Here is a 19,319-nt window from a genome sequence, read left to right as displayed (position 1 = left end):
TACTAGCTTTTAAAGCAACAAATTGGTTACTCTTTGTTACAGTTGTTGTTACTGCTTGGGGCCACATCAAATGGTACTCAGGGCTTACTCCTGGCTCTGCATTCAGGGCTCACTCCTGGTGGTGCTCGGGGAACACGCGTGGTGCTGGAGATTTAACCTGGGCTGGCATCGTGCAAGGCAAGCACCCTATTCCACTTGTACTATCTCCCTGGGCCTGAGTTGGTTCTTTTGGATGACCGTTAAGTTCACTTTTGAGTACATTTAAAGAATTTAGCCAGCAATTTCTGATATCACTGTAGCACTGTCATCCCATTCTTCATCGATTTGCTCAAGCGGGCACCAATAACATCTCCATTGTGAGACTTTTTGTTACTGTTTTTGGCATATCAAATACTCCATGGGGAGCTTGGCAGGCTCTGCCGGGTGGGCAGGATACTCTCAGTAGCTTGCGGGGCTCTCCAAGAGGGTCGGAGGAATCGAACCCAGGTTGCCCACGTGCAAGGCAAATGCCCTACCTGCTGTGCTATTGCTTCAGCCCAATTTCTGATATATTTGAAAATAATTTATTCAGTAATGATTTGCTAGACACTGTTAATTTTTATATAAAACAACACTTACAATAAAAAACAGTAGTCATCTGCTCTGTCATTTCCCACTCCTGGTTACAACTCCTAGGGACTTCTAAACATCTAAACTGTTTACCTGTTTCTTTTAGTATTACATTAGAATCTTAAATAATAATATACATATAGAAATAATTATTTTTTCAGATACAGGTATTTTTAAACTTGAACTATGAAATATGAGAATGTTTCAATTCCTTTCTGAGCCACACAGAAATGCATACCATTCACATGAAAACACACACTTTCCCCCAGAACTCCAGAATATACATATATATATATATCAGTGTATACACACTTTCCCCCAGAATTCCAGTAAAGTTATAGTATATTGTTAGTCAGTAAATATTTTTATTATATTTTAAACATATAATATTTTATATTAAATACTTTAATATTATAGAGATGCAAATATTACTCCTTTCCCTTGAACATGCTGTATTTTCTTTTTGGCTTTTTTGGGTCACACCCAGTGATGCACAGGGTTAACTCCTGGCTCATGCATTCAGGAATTACTCCTGGCAGTGCTCGGGGCACCATATGGGTGCTGGGACTCGAACCAGAATTCACCTCATGCAAGGCAATTGCCCTACCCGCTGTATTATCTCTCCAGCCTGCATACTTTTTTTCTAAGGTCAATGATACCTCATATTTTAATGTGCTTATAACTATCTTTACTCTTTCTTTCACTAGATCTCTATTCAAGTGTAAAGTCTCCTTTCTGTGATATATATTTGAATACATCATGCTGTCTATCAATTTCATATTTTCCTTGGGGGTATTTTTTCTTTCGGAACCCTCCATATTCCTCTATAATTTGAATCAGTTGCTGCTAGGTGAGTGTCTCCCCGTCCTGGGGCTTCTCTTCACTCACATTCCATGCTTCATCCTTCTTTCCCTCCTGAACTGGATCATCTGATTTTTGGACACCATATCTTTCTCTTACAAAATCTACTCTCTCATTTGAAAGAACACAACATCCATTAGTTTCTAAAAAGTAAAACACAGGAAGTACATTTTTGAGACTGCTAGAATGAAAATATTAGTACTCTGTCCTCGCTGGTTAATAATGTCACTAGGCAACACTTCTAGGTTTAGATCATTTCCCTTCAGACTTTTGGAGAGGCCTCCAGTGCTGCCGGTGGAAAGTTCATGCCATTCTGACCCCCATGCATTTAACTGGCTTCATCTCTCTGAAACTTTTTGGCTCTTTCCTTTTCCTCTCAGTCTTCTCAAATTTCTCATTGTTATGCCTTGAACAAATAGTTTTTCTTCATGATCTTGGACTTTTAGTAGTATCTGTCAATCTAGAAATTTGGACTTCTCAGTTCTAGAAATGTATTACAAACTACTGACTAATTAAAACAAATAAGATGGAGGGGTCAGAGGACTCTGGGAGTAAACAGGGAAGGTCAGCCTCCAGACACAGTCATGTCCTAAAAGCTGTGTGCCTTGATCATTTTTGGAACCTCTGTCATCGATCAGATGCCTTGCACCACATCTACTTTAGGCCTTCAGTGCTTGGTGAAGAAAACCAGAAGGAATAAGCCGAACGTGGAGCTGGAATTTTTCAAGAAGATGTGCAATCACAAGAGTTAAAAGTGTGGTCAAGGCCAAAGAGATAGCACAGCAGGTAGGGGCTTTGCCTTTCATGCAGCTGACACTGGTTTGATCCCTGGCACCCCCTATGGCCCCAGAAGCCCCACTAGGAGTGATCCCTGAGCACAGAGTCAAGAGGAGACCCTGAGCATCACAGGATGTAGCTACCCCCAGAAAACAAAGCAAAACAAAATAAAAGTATGATCTGATCCATTGACAGGGAATGGCAAGGCGGTCACCAGCTCTGATGGTACAAATAGACATCTTCATTTATGCTTTCAACTCTGCAGCTAGGTCATCAAATGACCTTACTTAGAATGGTGGCTGGAGAAGAAAACTAGAATAACAAGCATAAGAATTCGTTTCATTGAGTCTCAAAAGGACCCTGCCACTAATCACACTAATAAAGTTCTTCTTAATTCAGTATACTTTCTAAAAATAACAATCTCTGAGTTGCTGTGTTTACAGGAAACTTCCTTATTATTCATTCTTTCCTGCTTGCCCAGCCAACCCGAGATGCGAATAGGAGCAACCTGTCATCTTAAGAAGTCCAAGTCTGTTTTGCCATCTTTGAAGCAGGAAATTTCCAACAAGAATCCCCACTCTCAGAAGCCTCACAGGGCTCTTTGAAATGTTAAAAGTGATAAAAAAAAACCCTTTGAGAGCAAAGCACATTGTCCTTTTAAGAACACAAAATTCAGCTTCACTGTCTTGTTCAAGGTGCTGCCCTTGGAAAATAGATAAAAAGCAAATCAAAGTAAAGGAGAGATATGTACAGCAGAAATCAAGTTGAATTCACAAGTAAAAATGTGGTTCTTAAAATGATCTATTTTTATTGACAGTATGGATTATTGAAAAAAAGGCACAGTGGTGATAAAGGACAGAATGGTAGAGTAGGGGTTAAGAGGTGCTGACAATCTGGGTGGTAGTTACACAGACATATGCCAATGAAAAATTGTAGAAACTGTTCTTTGTGATTTGTTCACTTTATTGTTTGTAAGGGGCTGGAGCGATAGCACAGTGGTAGGGTGTTTGCCTTGTAAACGGCCGACCTGGGTTCGATTCCTCCGTCCCTCTCAGAAAGGGCAAGCTACTGAGAGTATCTCGCCTGCACGGCAGAGCCTGGCAAGCTACCCGTGGCATATTCAATATGCCATAAACAGTAACAACAAGTCTCAAAAAAAAATGGAGACGTTACTGGTGCCCGCTCGAGCAAATCTATGAGCAATGGGATGACAGTGACAGTGACAGTGATTGTTTGTAAGGTCTTCGTGTTCCTGGAGCGAGCAGATGCCATTGGGCTACAATAGCACACGACAGGGACGAATGAAGACCTTAGTGGTGCCACTCAAACAAATCGATGAACAACGGGATGAGAAGTGATACAAGTGAAGTGAAGGTCTATCACAAATATACAGGAATAAAGGGGGGAAATGAGTGATATTTTCACCATGCATAATATTGCCTTCCTTCCTTCCTTCCTTCCTTCCTTCCTTCCTTCCTTCCTTCCTTCCTTCCTTCCTTCCTTCCTTCCTTCCTTCCTTCCTTCCTTCCTTCCTTCCTTCCCTCCTTCCTTCCCTCCTTCCTCTTGTTTCCCTCCTTTTCTTCCTCCCTCCCTCCCTCTATCTTTTTCTCTTTCTCCTCCCACACCTGGCTCTGCTCAGGACTCACTCAGGGCCTGTGCTCACAGGTCATTCCTCACAGTGCTTCAGGGACCATATGCAGGTCCAGGGACTTGAAACTGGTCCTCTGTAAGCTAGGCAATTTCCTTATCCACAGTACAATCTCTCCTTGTTTTATAAACATTGTTTTCATTTTTTTCTTTTTGGGTCACACCGGGCATTGCACAGGGGTTACTCCTGGCTCTGCACTCAGGAATTACTCCTGGAGGTGCTCAGGGGACCATATGGGATGCTGGGAATCAAACCCAGGTTGGCCGCCTGCAAGGCAAATGCCCTACCCGCTGTGCTATTGCTCCAGCCCCAATGGCAATAATTTTTTTTAGAAAAGAAAATAACTTGATCTTTCAGACAGGAGGTGAGAACCTCTGTATCTGTATCCTTGATTAGACAACAGATGGGACCAGGTACACAGATAGGAGATACTGTCTTTGGCTAGACAACAGGATAGAGCATTCATGAATGAAAGGAGAGGAAAAAAGGAATATACACAAATACAAGTACAGGGAGGTGACAGTCTCTTTCTATGCTAGTTCTAAATGAAGAGGTAAGCAAAGTTACCAACTGAGAGTGTAGATTTTGGTGAGGAGGTGTGAAAAGTGGGCAGAGAGTGGAGAAAATAAAACAATATTTCAAGAGTGTGAGAGAGAGAAGAAACTGGTTCGAGTAAGTGATTCTTCTCATATACAACTAAATCTGCTGTGCTCTGCTTTCATTTAGAATTTGTTCATCTAGATTTGTAACAAAGATTAGTCTAATAATTTTGGGGGAAGGTTTATAGTTCAAGTTCTGGTGTTAAGAACACACAATAGCAATAATTATTACCACCGAGCAAATATTATGTAGATAGGTTTATGGGTCAAGTTCTGATGTTAAAGACACACAATAGAAATAATTATTATCACTGAGCAAATATTGGGCTGGAGCGATAGCAGAGCCAGTAGGGCATTTGCCTTGCCTGAGGCTGACCCGGGTTCGATTCCTCTGTCCCTCTCAGAGAGTCTGGCAATCTTCCGAGAGTACATTGCACGGCAGAGCCTGGCAAGTTACCCATGGCATATTCAATATGTCAGAAACAGTAACAAGTCTCACAGTAGAGACATTACTGGTGCCCGCTCGTACAAATCGATGAACAACAGGACAATAGTGCAGTACAGTGCAGAGCAAATATTATGTACCAGGCAGTAGCTGAAGCATTTCTTCAAATGAACTCAGTTAATCATTATAGCAACTAGACATGATTGATTGACCTATTTTGCAAATGAGGAAACTGAAGCAAAGGATGAGGGCATAGTAAAGTGACAGGACCAAAGTTGTATACTTAGTAAGCAGAACTGGGGTTCAAGCCTAGGGCAGAAACTTCACAATCAATATTTTTCTTGGGGTGGAGGAAGGGTTTGGGCCACAGCTGGCAGTGCTCAGTCCTTACTCCTGGCTCTGCATTCAAGGCGGGTCTTGGGGGGACCATACATGCTACCAGGGATCATACTGATCACGGTTGCATACAAGGCAAGGACCTTAACAAGAGCCTTAACCCCTGTATGATCTCTCGGGCCTACAATCAATACTTTTTTTTTTAATGTAGGCGTACTGTTATTTATTCAGCCATTGATTAAGCTGACAATCAATACTTTTAACTAACAATTTATGCTAACTATCACCTTAACTCTAAATTCTGGGACTTGTGCTGTTAAGAAAAGAGAACAATCTGTTCTTTGGAAATCCCAAAACTATCAACAGCAAAAACCATCAATTATAAAAATACAGTGTTTAAAATGGAAATAAAGAAAGAGATAATCCACAGGCATGGAATCTGTCTCATTTCCATTCACATGTCGTTGTTTCTACTTAAGACTATGAAGTCGTCGGTTTAATAAATGTTCTGAGAAAAGCAGGTGAGTCATTACTCTGTCAACCTTGGTAATCATCATGTTCTGTCTCCTTTCAGTTCTGCTTCCAACACTATCAGGGAAGTAACGGCAGCTTCGGAGCCATTGCCCTTGGCAAGGCGGCTGTCGCGCCAGGACGATGACTGAAGGCAGGTTGCTTTTGCACCATCATCAAACCCACCACCAGACTTCTCTCCCCAAGTTTTTCCTTTATGCTATTTGCACCCATAATGTGCAGAGCAGCCAGAGGGATTGATTTTCCAAAGATTCTGTGTAATTACTATTCTATAGCATTGTTGCCCAACATAAGGTGTAACAGTTAGAGCCTTGGCTGTGCCTCACATAGTGTATCGCACACTACACATAACTACAAACGGAAAACATCTTTTTTTTTTTTTTTTTTGCTTTTTGGGTCACACCTGGAGATGCACGGGGATTACTTCTGGCTTTGCACTCAGGAATTACTCCTGGAGGTGCTTGGGGGACCATAGGAGATGCTGGGAATCGAACCTGGGTTGGCAGCGTGCAAGGCAAATGCCCTACTCGCTGTACTATTGCTCCAGCCCAGGAAAATATCATTTTTAAAAACTAAATACTAAGACAATATACGATCCTATAAAAAGACTTTATATCAAGTAGTTTTTAATTGGGCTGGAGCGGTAGCACAGTGATAGGGCGGTCGCCTTTCACTCGGCAGACCTGTACTCGATTCCTCCGCCCCTCTCGGAGAGCCCGGCAAGCTACCAAGAGTATCTTGCCCACACGGCAGAGCCTGGCAAGCTACCCGTGCATATTGGATATGCCAAAAAAAACATTAACAATAAGTCTCTCAATGAGAGACGTTACTGGTGCCCGCTCGAACAAATCAATGAGCAACGGGATGACAGTGACAGTGGTAGTTTTTAATTTGCTCAGGCAGCTCATTCTCCTTTACCTATCTTCAATGGGTTGGAATTATTTTCTCAAACCAATATTCCCAACCGCAACTAAAATGTTATACATGGAACCATTAATTCCGGTAGTTCCACTCAAGGTTTTTTACCTTTCAGAAGAGAATGGAATTACTATGTCTTTAGCACTTAACACAATCAATCTTAATCTTTTTTTCCCCAGGACCTAGCACTGTGAGTAACCTGTATTAAATGCTCAATAAATATCCACCAAGCATTGTTAAATAAACATATTTGGTATTTTGTAAAAGAATCTAAGATTTTTTAGGTGATGAACTAAATACTTCAACAGAGCACTTCTGTGTTAAAATCATGTAATCATAGATTTCTTAAAATGTGATTTTTTTTCCCTAGTTAAGGTACTGATTTTCTTTTTCACTCTTGACAGTTGATTTGTAATGCTTTTCACTCACCATATATTTTCCCTTTCATCTAAAAATGTCGGTTTTTCTCAAAGTTTACCTTGAAGCATAACCAAAGACTGCCGTAGCCGGCTGTTTTCTTTCCTGATGTTCGTGAGCTTTTGTTTCAGGTTTTTAATTTTTGTGCATAATTCCTCCTTGGACAATTCTGATAAAGGTTCTTCATCATCACTGGAGCTCTCACCAGGCAGAAAGGCATTTCCTGAAAACGGGTGTCTCTGAAACACAAGGAAGGCAGAATAGAGAAGTTACAAGATAAATTATACAGGTTAGCCCATGTCCCATAAGCTTCATCAGAATTAATTTCTTTCTTTCTTTTTTTTTTTTTGCTTTTTGGGTCATACCTGGAGATGCACACGGGTTACTTCTGGCTCTGCACTCAGGAATACCCCTGGCGGTGCTCAGGGGACCATCTGGGATCCTGGGAATTGAACCTGGGTTGGCCGTGTGCAAAGCAAACACCTAACACCTAACTAGCCCCCAGAATTAATTTCTAACTAAACCTCAGTTTAGTACTCTACTGGCCAGGGTAACTCAGAAGGGATAACTATCATAGTTTCACATGAAAGTCTGCTGTAGTACTCTCCAGCCTTTTCTGGGACTGTTTTAAGCTGCAACACTCCTATTGCTATTCATTCGCAAATGGAAAAGTTTGAGCTTTTTATCTTTTATTTCTTATCAAGCAGATATGGAAACTGATGAGATAAGTTATAGGAAATACAAATACATTTTACTTGTGGCTTGGAGTAATTTAGAAACGTCTCATATACTTCATAAGGGACTGGTATATTAAAAAAAAAGAATGGTATATAAACATAATGGAGTCATAGGGAGCTGTACAAATGAACGTTCTAATGAAAAGTTCTATTCTAAATACCTTTTCATTTTAAAATTTTTTATCTTATTTTATTTTTTTTATCTTTTTGGGATACATCCTACTGTGCTCAGGAATTATTCCTGCCTCTGCACTCAGGAATTACTCCTGATGGTGGTTGGGGGGCCATATGAGATACCGGGGATTTAACCTGGGTTGGCCATGGGCAAGGCAAAAGTCCTATCCACTGTACTATCATTATGACCCCACTAGAGTAAATATCTTCATAACATATTAAATAAAAGAGTAAGACACACCAGAGATAAAACTCAGTAGGCTGAGCCATTCTTTGCAAGCAGGGGTTCTGGATTCAAGTCCCTGAATCCCACGTTTCCCTGATCACCTCTAACATTGACCCCCAAACACAGAGCAAGAGGAAGGCCCAGGTGCTGCTGGGTGTGGCCCCTCCAAAAACAGAAAAAAAAAGAAAAATACAAAGCAGCTTATCTGAAAAGTTACTTTTCATGCAGAAGGGAGTAAAATTTTATTCATATTAGCTTAATCTATACAAATAAATGCTAGAAGCCTAAACAAAAACGCAGTAAGTGTGGCTATCTGCAGTGGGGGGAGGTGACAGTGAGAGGGATGGGAACAGGGTAATGGGAGACAGACATGTGAGGGTGACTATACAATTTATCTTTGAAGATATTGTGATAGAACAGTACATATTAAAAAATGTAAATATTAATACAAACACACAGGGCCAGGGAATGGCTCGATGGCTAAAGTGTTTACGTTGCAAGTGTGAGACCATGAGTTTGATCCCCAGAGTTGCCTGCCTGCATCAAGGTGGTCTCTGGGGCTCTGCCCTGGCATCACAACAGGGTCCCTAAGCTTCAGTTCACTACAACCAGCTATTTGTGAGCTAAAGTTGTCGTGCTCACAGCTGATGAGCCCCACAACTGAAAGTGGCGAGTGAGCCCTGTAGTCTAGAGTACAACCCCTGGCCAGCACACCTGAGAGACCACAGCTGCCCAGGTAAGCTCTGCACCCAGAATGAGCGTGGACACTGTATTACAGTGAGTGAGGTTCCTCGGGAGACAGCACAGAATGATACTCCATAGCCATGCCTCCAGACCCCACACCAGGCTGTTTCACTCGGGGCAACCCAGAGGGGGGTGGGTGAGGCCCCTCCCCAACCCAAGGGAGCCAGCCCCGGCAGCCAAAAACCTCCAGAACTCAACCACTGTCATGCTCATGGCCGCTCTCCACACGCTTGGGTTGAGTCACACCCACGAGTGAACCTATTACTGGGCCGAATGTGTGGCTGTGACATCTCATCACCATCATCATCACCATCATCATCATCATCATCATCATCATCATCATCAAAAGAGTGAGATTCCAGGCAAATAGCTCTGCAAGCACCTTAACAAAACAGTGAAACAGTGGAAGCTCCAGTGAGCTCTGCAAACAGATGTGCAAGCTCTTCACCATCCTCCTGTGGACCAAAACCAACCATGTAGGATTCCTGGCCATTGCAACAGCCGCAAGCAGGGAAGGGGGAGAAAAGGCAAAAGCAATGCACGTAGGTAAAACTACATTGATTAGAGACATAGAAATAAAATGATACAAAATAATACACTGATAAGATGTCCAACCAAAAAGAATACATGAGGGGTTGTGGCTGTGGCCCAGGTGGGAGAGCATATACAGGCCCAGCGTATGGGAGGCCCTTGATTCAATTTCTGGTCCCAGGGCAAAGCCAAGTCTGTCACTGAGTACGATCACCGCCACTACAACAAAAAGGTTGATGAATGAGGATAGGGGTCCTGACCAAAGCAGCGATGAGGATAAATCATGAAAAAGGAAATCCAAAGGTGTCTGCATAGAGGCAGGTGGGGGTGCGGTGTGTCAGGAGAAGCTGGGGACATCAGTGGCAGAAACTCTGGTGAATGGATGGATGCTGGAACACTATGTGACTGAAACTCAGTCATGAACGACTTTGTCACTGTATATCTCATGGCGATTCAATTAAAAAAGAAAAGAAAGATTCAAGGGGCCAGAGAGATGGAACAGGGGGATAAGGTGCACATGGCTGACACTGGTTTAATCCCTGGCACCAAATATGTTCCCCCAAGCACACCAGAGATCACTCCTGAGCACAAGGCAAAGAATAACCCCTGAGTAGCACCAGGAGTATCCTAAACCTCACTCTCTTCCCCCCAAAATAATCTCATGCAGTAAATTGTAAGGAAGAGAAGCTCAGGTGAGTAATGAAGCTTAGTGGTAGAGTGATTACTCATACCATCTATGAATCTTGAGTTCAATCCTGTTTCTAAAAATTGCAAAAAGAAGAGGTGTTTCATTTCCTCCAGTGGTTTTAGAGAAAAAATATTTTTAAAGACGTATGATCTTTAATTTCCCAGAACATCAAGGAAAGTTTGAATAATGGCATAACTGGAAATGTATGTTGGGCATATATACTTACAACATGGCATGCTTATAATTCAACTTGTTCAACATTTTATTTTTTATCTTATTTTTTGCTTTTTGAGTCACACCTGGCATTGCACAGGGGTTACTCCTGTCTCATGCTCTCAGGAATTACTCCTGGCGGTGCACAGGGGATCATATGGGATGCTGCGAATCAAACTCGGGTTGGCTGTGTGCAAGGCAAATGCCCTACCCACTGTGCTATCGCTCCCGCCCCTTCCTCAACATTAAAAAAAAAGAAAATTAAGTTTTTCAGTTAAGCAAAAATATGAAGGGAAATATAGTTTAATAGAAGAGGGAAAGGTTACTAATTATTTATAAAAGAAATGACAGAGCCATGGTTGAGCTTGATAATAGAATTTTATCAAGATAAAAGAACACCCACCTGTCCTTTATCCATGTCACTATTTGCGTTCTCTGAGTCCATCGTCTCTGTCCGTTTCCTTTTTCCTTTTCTAAGGGCTTGGGGGTTGGTAATTTCATCTGTTTGCAAGATCTTCTGCATTTTCTCAATTATTTATCAAAGACTTTCTGAAATTGTAGAAAGGAATGTCTATGTAGATGATGCTATTCTTGATGTAGCCCCAAATTTAATGATTTTCCTTAAAAACAAAAAATTGATATATTATATACTTGTAACTATTTTTTATTAATTTGTTCCATTCTTTCTTCCATGGACCAATTTAGTGTCCATTTGCTTTAAAGAACTTTTAATTTCACTATTAAATGAATGATGACATAGATTTATGATGTGAGATCAAGGATAAAATATTTCTATGAGAGATATAACTAATTTTATTTCTTTTTTTGCTTTTTCCTACTTTATTTAATAAATACACAAGTGATATGTTATCATTTTCAGCCTTCCTAGTTTGGAGGCAAACATTTTCTTAGCAGAAATAGGGAGGGGCTGCCGTAGTGGCTGAGCCAGAGAGAGAGAGAGAGTAAAGAAAGTTTAAATTAGTTATCATAACTTCCAGTCTCTGAGAATCACTGCTAGTGAGGACAAGCTTGACTGTAGAAGTGCTGTAGGTTAAATTGCTGTATACACCCTTTTCAGATCAATCAGCATTCTCCACTACTTAAAGAATCCTAATTCCTGAGAAGCTTCAGGAGAATGAGCCCTTGGATGGGGTCTTCTTTCAACATGTTAAAAAAAGTTTTGTAAAGTGAAGTTGGGAATTTCCAACGTGGAATGCATCCAATTTATATTTCCTAGTAACTTAAGAAAATTGTTTAAGGTTGTCAATTTATCCATGCAGATGGTCAAATTTTTTTTTAATTTAAAAAAAATTTTTTTTTGGTCACACCTGGCGATGCGCAGGGATCACTCCTGGATATGCACTCGGGTATTACCTACCCCTGGTGGTGCTCAGGGGACCATATGGGATGCTGGGAATCGAACCCGGGTCTGCCACGTGCAAGGCAAACGCCCTACCTGGGGTGCTATCGCTCCAGCCCCCGCAGATGGTCAATTTTTAAGGTAGTGTACTGTACTATAAAAGGTAGTGTACTTTAGCGTATATCCCAGATGTTCATAGGGAGATAAGATTTGAGTCTTTCTTAAGCCTATTCACAGTTCAGCCACAAGCAAACAAGTTATAACCTGTTCATAAATTCTCTGGAGATCAGTTTTGGGTGAACAAGTCAATAATTTATCATCCATATAGTCATAATATAGGCCTTGGGAATTTTTTTGCAACTGGACTCAGAATCAGATCAACAAAATACTGGCACATGGTCAGGGAGGAGATATAACTAATTTTCACGAAACTATTCATAAAATAAAAAAGTCTATGAGTAGTAATTGAGAATGGTCTTATTTTTAATAAAAGCTTCCCTAGGAGTGCTGGTGGCTGTGTCTGGGATGATCCTGGGCCACTCTTGGCAATAGATTGAGTGTTGGAGATTAAAGTGGAGCCTAGAGCGGCTGTGAATCAACTTGGGGCCTCAAGCTTGTTGGGATTTCTCTGCACTTCTTCGAGCTATGTCCTTTGCCCCTTAGTGTACATATATATATATATGTAAAAATATACATATATATTTTCTTTGGTAAGAGAAGGTCTGCTAATCAGAATAAACTTTAAAGGCAGAATTTGCAAGCTTGAAGAATGCACAAGAGACTAGAGGACTTGCTTTGCATGCAGAAGACCAAGGTTTGATCCCTGGCATCTCAAGGTCTCTTGAGCGACCCCCAGCTGAGACTAGAGTAGCTGGGTGCACCTGAACACCTGAGCACCACAACACTGTGGGATGCCATCTCTGAAGCAATCAAACAAACAAATAAATAGATAATATTTTGATAAAAGGAGTTTGTGAGAACTAGGCGACAGAACTGAGTTTACAAAGGGTGGAGTGGTAGGGAGTTTGGATTGGGAGGGGACATGAGACAATGGCAGAAGGAAATGAATACTGGTGGTGATGGGGGGTGGGTGTTGTTGGAATCTTCTATGCATGAAATCCTACCAGCAACAGGATTGCAAATCACAGGGGTCTTAAAAAATAAAAATAAAAATAATGTGTGTGTATCTTTGGACCCCTTATATATGGTACAAAAAATGTGCAGTAAGGGAGCAACTAAAGGCCAAGTGCAACAGAATTGGAAAGTCAGTTCAATTGAATGGGCTTGAATGGGTTTGAAGGGGTTTGAATGGGCAGGGCCTGTGGGGCCTTGGTGGGAAGTGGGTACTTTGGTGGTGGGTGTGGTGTTGAAACGATGAATGCATGAAACTATCAATGACAGTATCTCAATAAAGATTTTAAAAAGGTGTTCAAAGTGTTCCTTGTAATTCAAATCAATTGCGAGTATTAATTTGTTAATGCTAAAAGTACATTCAGGCTTTATTGGTTGTTGTTGTTGTTGTTGTTGTTTTTGCTATCTGTCTGGCCCTAAGACTTTCTGCGTTTTATCTTTGAACATAACTTTCACACTAATAGGTACTATGCATACTGATATTAATTACAAAATTCACATAACATAAAACAACCATTTCATATTTGACGTACATTCAGTGGTTTCCAATAAATATTGTACAGCCATCACCAAGAAATTCTATTCCTCTCAATATGAGCTTATAATTTTATTTTAGTTATATTTATTTATTTATTTTGTCACACAAGGCGATGCTCAGGGGTTCCTCCTGGTTCTGCACTCAGGAAATACTACTGGCTGTGCTGGTGGGACCATATGGGATGCCTCGGATTGAACCCGAGTTGGCCGTGTGCAAGGCAAAGCCCTACCCGATGACCATTGCCCCAGCCCCCAAGCTTGTAATTTTCATTGTGCATATTCAAGTGTTAGAATTTTCTTTTTATGTTATAGCAGCATACACAGACTTATTACTTCCAATTAAAGATTAACTGGAAGGTTCTCAATTGCCATTGAACACATTTTTAAAAAATAATTTACTTTGCATTTGCATTAAGATCTCAAAAAATAGGGACCTGTAATTTGAACTTTATATATATACATCCAGTGTAAGTCTAAGGAGGGAACAAAGAGCTCATTTCTTGTTTAAACTTTGTGTCTGTGTGTGGGGGTGGGTGGGTCACTCCTGGTAGTGTAGGAGTGGGGCATGTAGTATAGGACATGTGGTCTACTATTGAGTCATCTCCCTAACACTTGTTTTTAATTTTTTTTTTTTTTGCTTTTTTTTTTTTGGGTCACACCCGGCGATGCACAGGGGTTACGCCTGGCTCTGCACTCAGGAATTAACCCCTGGCGGTGCTCAGGGGACCATATGGGATGCTGGGAATCGAACCCGGGTCGGCCGCGTGCAAGGCAAACGCCCTACCCGCTGTGCTATTACTCCAGCCCCCTGTTTTTAATTTTTTGACAGCAGAGGAAGTAATTTTAACATTACTTGTGAGTCATATATTACTTAGTGTTATATTGACTTTTTCCCTATTTAAATTTTGCATTTAATTTTATATTTTATATTGCCACTTATTAATAAGTTCATCAAGAAACATTATAAAATATGCAATAAAAGCTAATTTCCAAAGTCATCTAGTGTTCCACAAGACTTGCTGAGGGCAGTTTTCATCCATAAAAATTATTAGTCTTGGCCCTGGGCTCAAACACAGTAGTAAAGTTTTACCATTACCCAGCCAGATAAACGTGTAGTGGGACAAGTAAAAACATTCAATGTTTGTTTCTGAAAAAATATTTTGGAACTGAACTGAACGAATAAAGTTCATAGTTGTCTCTAAAGTTCATTGTTGTCTTCATGTATAGTGACATGAAATATTTTTTCCAAAACTTGCCAAGATTATTTTGAAATTTATAAAAAAGTAAGACATTTAGAATGGCCAAAACAATGTTAAAGGAAGAAAATTGGAAGACTCACATTTCCCACTTTCAAATCTTTTTACACAGTTAAAACTTTGCTACATGTAAAGGATGAACATTAGATTGATGGATAAAAATAAGAATCCTGAAATAAACCTGTACATCTTTGAATTTTTGACAAGAATGCCAATATTATTAAACAGGAGAAAAAAAGAGTATTTGTAACAAATGGTGGTGGAAAGCAGGATTTGTACAATATGAAAAAGAATAAATCCTACCTCACCACACACACAAATTAACTCAAAGTTAATGATACATCTAAATTTAAGAACCAATTCTAAATACTCTGAGAAGAAAATGCACAAATATACTTTCTGATCTTGGGTTAGCCAACACTTTCACAGATATGACAACAGAAAATCACTTTCTCAAATGATAGCAAGAAGACAAACCACAGAAAGAAAGAAAATGTTTGAAAATCAAATAGCCACAAGATACTTGTATCTAGAAGATACACAGAACACTTAAAAGTTAGAATACTATAATGTTAAAAAATAGAATATTGAAGATAACCCAAGTTTTAATGGCTTAAATACTTAAACAGATATTACTCTTGGAAGATATGCAAATAACCAACAGGCACATGAGGAGACACTTAATATCATCAATCATTACAGAAATGCCCATAATGGCATTATGAATAATGCCTAAAAATTTTGAACAACCCAAATGTCTAGTACTAAAGAAAAAAACATAATAAATACTTGTGAACTGTCACTTAGCAATATGAAGTGAAGCTGTGATACATGTTACAACATGAATGATCCTTAGAAATTTTATGCTAAGTAGAAGATCAAAAAGCAGCACACAGCATGTGGTTCTATTCATATGAAATATCAAGACTGTCAAATTATAGAGACAGAAAATCGATAAGTGGTTTCTTAGGAGTGAGAAATAAGTGGCGGGAGGAGAAATGATTGAAATAAGGTTACCTCTTGAGGGGACAAAAATGCGTTTTTGTGTTGGGCCACACCTGGTGGTGTTCTGGATCATAGGGGGTCTTGGGGATTTAACCTATGTTGGCCTGTGCAAGGTAAACACCCTACCTGCTGTACTATAGCTCCACACCCCAAAAATTGCTTTTAAGGGGCTGGAGCGATAGCACAGCGGGTAGGGCGTTTGCCTTGCACGCGGCCGACCCGGGTTCAAATCCCAGCATCCCATATGGTCCCCTCAGCACGGCCAGGGGTAATTCCTGAGTGCAAAGCCAGGAGTAACCCCTGTGCATCGCCAGGTGTGACCCAAAAAGCAAAAAAAAAATTGCTTTTAAAAGATAACATTGTGATGATGATTCTATGAACATAAAAATATTGAATTTTATGATTCAAATGGATAAACTTCATGGTATGTCAATAAACCTATTATTTTGTTTTGATTTGGGGTCACACCAAGCAGTGCCCAGGGCTACCTCCTGGCTCTGTGTTAGGGATCACTCCTAGCGGGACTCAGGTGCTGTAGACTGAACCCAGATCATGTGTAAGGCAAGCATCTTCCCACCCACCATATTATTGCTTCGGCCCCCCAAAGCTATTTTTAATTAAGCACATGAAATAGGTTCCAATATTTTTTGCAAATAATTCCTGATGAGTAATAAATAACCACAGGCTTTAAAGAGTTCACCTATTCTCATGTTTTCTAAATTTGTCCAATTCAGCCTTTTTCTTTTCCACATATAGTTTTGTTACCACCAGTTGTAACACATTTTAGTAGATTCACTTCATGTTGCACTGAATTATCATCTCAGTATTTTTGAAAATGTTCGTGCCCACAGTCATTTGACAAGAATCTTTATAGAGACTCATTTTTCAGTCATTATAAACACAGTGATTACTCTTCAAATTAAGAACTACTGAGCAGTGTCACTAACCACTGTTGACTGATCAAGAGCTACGAAAAGATTAGAGCAATTTTTCCTGTTTTTTTTTTTTTAATTGTCCTGTTGCTCCTGATGTCCTCATTTCTTTGAGCAACCATTTCTGCTGAAAGTATCAAGTATGTTTATTTTTCTGGACATAGGTCTCTAGCTACTGCACTCTAGCACCATCTAATTAACATTATCTGTAAATTGATTTCATTGTTTGGTTAACAAGTGAACTGCTCTGAAATTTATTTTGGGTGCAGACTCATTTTCGGTTTTTGGTTTGCGGGGAAATTCTGCTATGATGAGGCTTTTTGTTTTAAAGTTTTAAACTTTCCTGTCTAGAGTTATCCTATGAGTTGGAAATACTGTGATGTTTAGTCCAGCTCTTATCACATATGATTAGTTGACATAAATCATCTTATTTTAACCCAGTCATAATGTCACTATATAATGAACATGATGTCTTGTTACCTAATTTATTTTTTGAGTTTGACATTTATTTTTAGCAGGAAATAATGCTAATGTTGAGAACATCATTAGAAGATACACCCACATCCAAGACCTGCAACAGAAGCTCAGTAGAAGGTAAAGAAATCATAACAAAATACTGAAGACAAAAATTGCATGACAACACTCTTAATTCTTCTAACAATAAAACAGCAAAAATGTTTAAAAACTTTTAAAATTATTGCATCACAAGATCACAAACCTGACAAGATGATTAATAAATTTCTCTTTTTAAAAAGATTTGGGTCTGCATAAGTACAGAGAGAGTAAGAGGGAAATTGTCTGCCATAAAGTCAGGGGGAGGGGTGAGATGGGATGGGGGTAGGGATACTGGTGACATTGGTGGTGAAAAATGTACACTGGTGGAGGGAGGGATGGGTGCTTAATCATTATAAGACTGAAACTCAAACATGAAAGTTTTGTAATTGTGGCTCACGGTGATTTAATAATTAAAAAAAAAAAGACTTGAGTCTGGAGTAATAGCAATAATACAACAGGTAGGGCGTTTGCCTTGCATGTGGCTGACCTAAGTTCAATTCCTGGCATCCCTTATGGTCCCCTGAGCACTGCCAGGAGTGACTCTTGAGTGCAGAGCCAGGAGTAACCACTGAATGCAAACAAAAACAAAACAACAACAGCAAAACCCCATCTTCTTCCTGTGCAGCGGTGGACAATCTCTCTTAAGGTACTGAGAGCTGAGCTGAGAGTGTACATATGGACCAGGTGGACACAACCAAAAAAGAGTAATGCTACACTGAGAGCTGAGAATCTGACTAGGAGTGTTTGCTGATGATACTTAAAAGGTTGCTTTCAGGGGGCTGGAGCGATAGCACAGCGGGTAGGGCGTTTACCTTGCACATGGCCGACTCGGGTTCAATTCCCAGCATCCCATATGGTCCCCTGAGTACTGCCAGGGGTAATTCCTGAGTGCAGAGCCAGGAGTAACCCCTGTGCATTGCTAAGTGTGACCCAAAAAGAAAAGGAAAAAAGGTTGCTTTCATCAGTAGAAAAAGCAATTACCTTTGGTACAGTTAGACACTGCTAGAATACTAAACATACATAAACTAATGAAATCATGATAATAGAAGCAGCAAATAAAATACCTACAAGTTTAGTAAAAACTGTTCTAATAATGAAATCCAGAAAAATTCACAGTTCTCTTACTGAAGGAAGAAATTGCTATAGCCGTGAAGAGTTTAAACAAGAACAAGTACATAAAAGATTCCTATTCTCCTTTTTTTTTTTTTGGGTCACACCCGGTGATGCTCAGGGATTACTCCTGGTTCTGGACTCAGGAATTAGTCCTGGCGGTGCTCATGGGACCATATGGGATGCTGGGAATCAAACCCAGGTCGGTGGCTGCAAGGCAAACGCCCTACCGCTGTACTATCGCTGTAGCCCCTAAAAGATTCCTGTTTAAAATAGTGTTTGGGAGGCCCAGGAGTCACTCCTGGAGATACTCTCAGCCCAGCAGTGCAGGCCCAATGGTTTGGTGCTGAGTGGACAGTACAGTGCTTGGAGTACCTGGTCCACCACACCACAATTTCACAGCAAGTAATCCATACTCCACTCTGCTTTAAAGCCTTATTTCCCATTGTTGTTGTTACAAGATTGACATGTACTGGCAATAGAAAAGCATAAAATGCCTTGGCATGGCAATATGCACAATACTCAAATCTGCCAAATGATTATAACTTCACCACTGCAATTTATGTGGCACTACATCACACCACAATGAGGTAAACTGCCCCAAATGGTTTCTGTCATAACTATTCAACCCTTCTCTTCCAGCATGAAAGTCGTCCCAGGAAAACATGTAAATACATAAATGTGGATGCATCCCAGTAACATTCAAGTTACAGACACTGACATGAATTTTAGGTAATTTTCACTATTGTGATATGCTGACATGTTACTTTTTTAAAAAAAATCTCCTATATGAAAGCTGAGGATGGTCGCCAGTGCTCTGTACTATATCTGTATATAATGTAATGTGTAATATATCTGGGCTGGAGCGATAGCACAGTGGGTAGGGCATTTGCCTTGCACGCAGCCAACCAGGGTTTGATTCCTCTGCCCCTCTCAGAGAGTCTGGCAAACTGCTGAGAGTATTCTGCCCACATGGCAG

General features: G+C 40.3%; 1 protein-coding gene across 6 annotated transcripts in view; it reads right to left on the bottom strand.

Moving 5' to 3' along the window:
* BEND6 (BEN domain containing 6) overlaps positions 1 to 19,319 on the bottom strand; it is a 56,249-nt gene that overhangs the window by 24,439 nt on the left and 12,491 nt on the right. For 4 of the 6 annotated variants that reach the window (XM_055134260.1, XM_055134264.1, XM_055134259.1 and 1 more), the window contains exons 2-3: positions 10,858 to 11,074; positions 7,203 to 7,380 (exon numbers count right to left, since the gene is read on the bottom strand). In XM_055134260.1, coding sequence (XP_054990235.1) covers positions 7,203 to 7,380; positions 10,858 to 10,977 — 298 coding nt within the window. In that variant the 5' untranslated portion in view covers positions 10,978 to 11,074. The remainder of the gene's footprint in view (positions 1 to 7,202; positions 7,381 to 10,857; positions 11,075 to 19,319) is intronic. The other 2 variants (XM_055134262.1, XM_055134263.1) reach the window with 1 other exon arrangement.

Source organism: Sorex araneus, chromosome 4, assembly GCF_027595985.1.
Source record: "Sorex araneus isolate mSorAra2 chromosome 4, mSorAra2.pri, whole genome shotgun sequence".
In the NCBI taxonomy this organism is placed as follows: domain Eukaryota; kingdom Metazoa; phylum Chordata; class Mammalia; order Eulipotyphla; family Soricidae; genus Sorex; species Sorex araneus.
The sequence above is the reverse complement of the archived record's forward strand: the minus strand, read 5'-3'. Positions and strand labels throughout refer to the sequence as shown.